The sequence below is a fragment of the Phaeodactylum tricornutum genome, genomic scaffold, assembly GCF_000150955.2.
Source record: "Phaeodactylum tricornutum CCAP 1055/1 PHATR_bd_23x34 genomic scaffold, whole genome shotgun sequence".
In the NCBI taxonomy this organism is placed as follows: domain Eukaryota; phylum Bacillariophyta; class Bacillariophyceae; order Surirellales; family Neidiaceae; genus Phaeodactylum; species Phaeodactylum tricornutum.
In genome coordinates, this window is record NW_002238027.1 from 1 (window position 1) to 4,750 (window position 4,750).

Sequence of the window (4,750 nt, forward strand, 5' to 3'; positions counted from 1 at the left end):
AATGTAAATGGGAAGCCGTCTGCGAGACAAGTCTACACAACGATTGGTGGACTGGAACTGTGAACTTCTGCAACAGTTCCTGCGTCAAGTTGTCGCACGCCGCCACGCAGTTGGTACACGGCGAACTTCGGCTGCCACATTGGATCTGATGGCTAAAAAGGCGGGAACAAAAGCAATGCCGTGCACCAAGTTGCCGACATAATAACTATGCCAAACTTCGACGAACGCGCTTTCCGATTGTCAATTGAGCCATTGGAGCTGGAACCAGTAGTGGTCAAACAACTTCGCAACTTTGTGGATGTGGTGTGCAGCATGTATCACGATAATCCCTTTCACAATTTCGAACATGCCTCTCATGTTGCCATGTCTGTGACGAAGCTGTTGAGCCGGATTGTGGCCCCTAGGTTTTCTGGTGCCAACATCCGGAACTCGACAAAAATTTGGGAATCATTTGTTCTGATGGTAGCGTCATTGGAAGCGATGAATTGGAAGCAACTCAAGGTCAAGATAGATCCAAGCCAGACCATGCTCGGACCGCGAATACAGCAGTTATTCCAAGATCAAGCCCAACTACATGATCATACGTACGGTATCACATCAGACCCTTTGACACAGTTTGCTGTCGTTCTATCAGCCTTGGTTCACGATGTGGATCATGGTGGAGTGCCTAACTTTTTGCTCGTGAAAGAGAATGAGGCTTTGGCATCTTTTATCACAACAAGAGTGTGGCAGAGTAGAACTCGATTGACTTGGCGTGGAACAGTCTCCTGGCCCCCGAGTTTGATGCTTTGCGCGCCTGTATTTACAGCGATTTGTCCGAATTGCGTCGATTTCGTCAAACTTTGGTCAATTCGGTAATTACCACGGACATTTTCGACAAGGATCTGAGTACGGCGCGCAAGGCTCGCTGGAGTAAGGCGTTTCACACTCTTTGCTCGGACGGTAGCCAAACGAATGAGGAGAAGCAGGAAAAGCTATTGGATGAAGATCCCAGCCGCGAACGGAACCGCAAGGCGATAATCGTGATTGAGCACCTGATTCAGGTCTCGGATGTAGCCCATACAATGCAGCACTGGCACGTGTACCAGAAATGGAACGCGAAGTTGTTTGAGGAACTGTACAACGCGTTTTTGCTTGGTCGCTCCTATCAGGACCCCTCGTTAAACTGGTACAACGGAGAAATCGGCTTTTTCGACAATTATATTATTCCTCTGGCCAAGAATCTAAAAGATTGCGGGGTGTTTGGTCTTTCTTCTGACGAGTATTTGAACTATGCTCTTCAGAATTGTCGGGAATGGGAACTGAAGGGCAGAGAGTTGGTGTCCAATTTGGTTGATCGCTGCGCAAACAACCGATGAGGACAGCGAGCTCGAGCTAGAAATAAGCGTCAAAAATATCTTCCTAATGGGCTTTGTTTCATGGACGGACTCGTTTCGGTTTTTCAGGAATCTGGACGAAGTTCTGCATTTACTGTTAGTCACATTTATATTTGTTACTCTTCAAGAAACTTGAGCATTTGTTAGCTTCTTGTCGCATCCCTCCCGCCATCAATCAAGTTGAACGTCACCCCTATTTGGCACAGCCGGATATGATGGAATATTGTGCACGTAAAAACATCCACGTGACGGGATACAGTCCACTCGGTTCGTTGGATCGCCCAGCCGGTCTGAAGGGACCGGACGAGGTCAACTTATTGACCGATCCTACCGTCACGAGCGTTGCGAACAAACACGGCATCAGCACAGCACAAGTCTTGTTGAAATGGGCGGTCCAAACCAACGCCAGTACCATTCCTAAGTCAATTTATCCGACCCGCTTGGCGGAAAATCTGATGGTGGGTCGTGACGATTTTCCCGACCTGGATCAAAGGGATTTGGAAATGCTCCAGTCGCTGGATGCGCACCGACGTTACGTGACCGGCGCCTTCTGGGCCTTGCCGGGAGGACCGTATACGGTCGAGAATCTTTGGGATGAGTAAAACAGGAACGGGGTGTGTTTTCATTTCACTACATATTTTCAAGCTGAAACGTTTGTATCTGGAGAGAGTATTAGCTAGTCGCCGTAAAATGAAGAAATGCACGTCGGGGAAGTGATCTATCGGCATTGTATTCAAGCATATTTGTAATTTCCAGGCGAGTGGTCGTTGTCTCTAGTGCTCTCATGTGTAAAGATTTTTCATCGCCTAAACAATAGTTGGCACTGTATCAATCCCTCTTAGCTCTTAAGTTAGTTTCCTTGTGGTGGCCCGGTGGCCAAGGTATGATGCGCTGTTGGAGAACCTGTTTAAGTATACCAGCAATTTCAACTTTGGCCTTTTACTGTTAATTGAGCTCGTCCAAATTGCCTTGACGAGACGTGGTCATCTTGCCGTGCTCCGAAATACGGAGATTATTGTTTTAAACTTGCAGAGTCTAGAGTCTTGTGAGGCCTACGAGTGAGCGCGGAACGTATGTTGGTACCAATGGATCCAAAAAGGATTGCTCACTGTACCCTAGTTCCTGCGACTCGCTAGATGGCAAACACCGCCCAAGCAGGAATCGAATACCGGATGCACGTCTTGTTTATCTATATCCGGGTTGTAGATCTTACGTGTTCGTGCGTTGTATAAAATGGGAGAAGCATTTTCTCACGTAGATCGAAGAGCATCCAAGGTGTTCTCGGACCGAAGAAGATCCCGAGCCTCGTCACGCTCCAAAATTTACCAATCTGTTGCGTGTCGCTTCCAATACCAGCTCGTCTTGTCATAAACAGTAAACCGGCATGCGACTCATTCGGCAAAGTGTTCGAATCGCACACACGCTGTCCTACTTTTCGCTCAACAACAACAAGCATTCTTTTGCTTTCGCTTTTGCCAATCCCTCTCAATATCGTCGCGAAACAACAGCAGTCAGAATGAGCTCCAGCACAAGTAACGAGGAGTATACGCCGCCCAAGGTATGGAAGTACGAGTCTTCGGAAGGAAGTAAGTTTTCCATGAATCGTCCGACGGCCGGACCTCGTTTCGAAAAGGAGCTCCCCGTGGGCAAGCATCCCATTCAACTGCACTCCATGGCAACACCTAACGGGCAAAAAGTCACCATAATGCTGGAGGAACTTCTGGCAGCGGGACACGACGCGGAGTATGATGCCTACCCCATCAAAATCATGGAGGAAGATCAATTTGGTAGCGGCTTTGTTGCCATCAACCCCAACAGCAAAGTTCCTGCCATGAGCGTCTCCCAGGAAGGAAAAGAGCCACTCCGTATCTTTGAATCTGGTTCCATTCTACTGTACCTAGCGGAGCGCTTCAACGCCTTTCTTCCCGCTGACAAGCGTACCGAAACACTCAATTGGCTCTTTTGGCAAATGGGGTCGGCCCCTTATGTGGGTGGCGGCTTTGGACACTTTTACCAGTACGCCAATGTTAAGAACAAGTACGCCATTGACCGATTCACCATGGAAACAAAGCGTCAGCTTGATGTCTTGAACCGGCAATTGGAACACAACAAGTATATGGTTGGAGACGAATACACCATTGCCGACATTGCCATTTATCCATGGTATGGTTGGCTTGTTCTGGGCCAAGGCTATGGGGATGCTGCTACGTTCTTGAACGTCGAAGAGGACTACCCCCACGTCATCCGTTGGGCCAAAATGATTGAGGCCCGCCCAGCTGTACAGCGCGGTAGCATTGTTAACAAGTTTTGGGGCGACAACGAAGATGCGCAGTTACTGGAACGCCACAGTGCGGACGACTTTCAGAAGACGACAGCCCCGCAACCGTAAACAGTTTGTCTAAACGAGCCAGGGGCTCATAGTAAAAAGACGTTTTCCATTCACGTAAGCTGTTTTCTCGTGAACTATTCTCTAGAAGAGAGTCACGGTCAAGCCATTGAAACAAGGTTCGACGTGTGTAGCTAACCTATCAGAATTCAAATGACTCTCCAATTTCAAAAACGTCAAAATCAACAGCAAATACTGCACTCTACGATGCGCCTTTACAGTTAGCTCGGGCCAGGATGAGCTACTTCTGTTTCTTCCTACTTGATTGAAACCATCGTGAAGCGATTTTGTTTGCACGCACCACAGCCTTCTTCCGATGTATGAAAACACCCATTGCGGTGCCGATGAAAGCGCCCGTCAAATGTGCGTGGTGAGATACGTTGTCTGAAGAAAACAAAAGTTTCCACATTTCGTCACCTATCCACATTAACGCTGTAATTACAAATGATAGAGGCACCGTCGACGCAGTCGCAGAAATCAATGAATTCAATAGTATGATTGAAAAAACAGCCCCTGATGCTCCCAATTGGTGCGTGTACGGCTTCCCAATTAAAATGTGCACCAGTGCTGACGAAAAAGCAACCAATCCAAATATCTGGATGAGTGCTGTCGAACCAAACTCATGCTCTACGCTCGGCCCTACGAGCAAAAGGTACATCATTTTGCCCTTTAAATGATCGAAGCTAGAATGTGCTAAAATGTGAGTAAAAAGTCGCATGTACGCGAAAGGGTTTGACATGCGGTTCAAAAAGTCATCTTCAACTGCAAGAAACCTCGAGAATCCTGCAAACACGGTAGAGTCTGCGAGTTAGCCAAGCTGTCCGGCAATCCACTCGATCGTCCCAAAACGGTTCTCAAACTCCTCGCCGCCGCCGAAAAGGCCAAGAGTCATTGATCTCCTGCTTCGCTTTCAAGACTAAACCTCGAGCTAAAGATGGAATTCGTTGCAAAGACTTTCGAAAATGGTGTTTACTTGGACAACTATTTC

General features: G+C 47.8%; 2 protein-coding genes across 2 annotated transcripts; both read left to right on the forward strand.

Annotated features, from left to right (window-relative positions):
* The first annotated feature begins 183 nt into the window (after positions 1–183).
* On the forward strand, positions 184–2,114 carry PHATRDRAFT_bd1619 (predicted protein). Its single transcript, XM_002176200.1, has 3 exons — positions 184–725; positions 764–1,319; positions 1,505–2,114. The coding sequence occupies exons 1-3, from the start codon at positions 208–210 to the stop codon at positions 1,976–1,978; spliced, it is 1,548 nt and encodes a 515-aa protein (XP_002176236.1). The 5' UTR covers positions 184–207; the 3' UTR covers positions 1,979–2,114.
* Positions 2,115–2,892: 778 nt separating this feature from the next.
* PHATRDRAFT_bd420 (predicted protein) lies at positions 2,893–3,765 on the forward strand (the record flags this gene model as incomplete). The annotated part of the gene is made up of 1 exon (XM_002176201.1): positions 2,893–3,765. The coding sequence occupies one exon, from the start codon at positions 2,893–2,895 to the stop codon at positions 3,763–3,765; it is 873 nt and encodes a 290-aa protein (XP_002176237.1).
* Positions 3,766–4,750: the final 985 nt, after the last annotated feature.

Coding starts and splice junctions, on each gene's coding strand:
- PHATRDRAFT_bd1619 (XM_002176200.1), top strand. CDS start 208: ATGCCAAACTTCGACGAACGCGCTTTCCGATTGTCAATTGAGCCATTG. Junction 726..763: donor TCTTTTATCACAACAAGAGT/GTGGCAGAGTAG, acceptor GGCGTGGAACAG/TCTCCTGGCCCCCGAGTTTG. Junction 1,320..1,504: donor AACTGAAGGGCAGAGAGTTG/GTGTCCAATTTG, acceptor TTACTCTTCAAG/AAACTTGAGCATTTGTTAGC.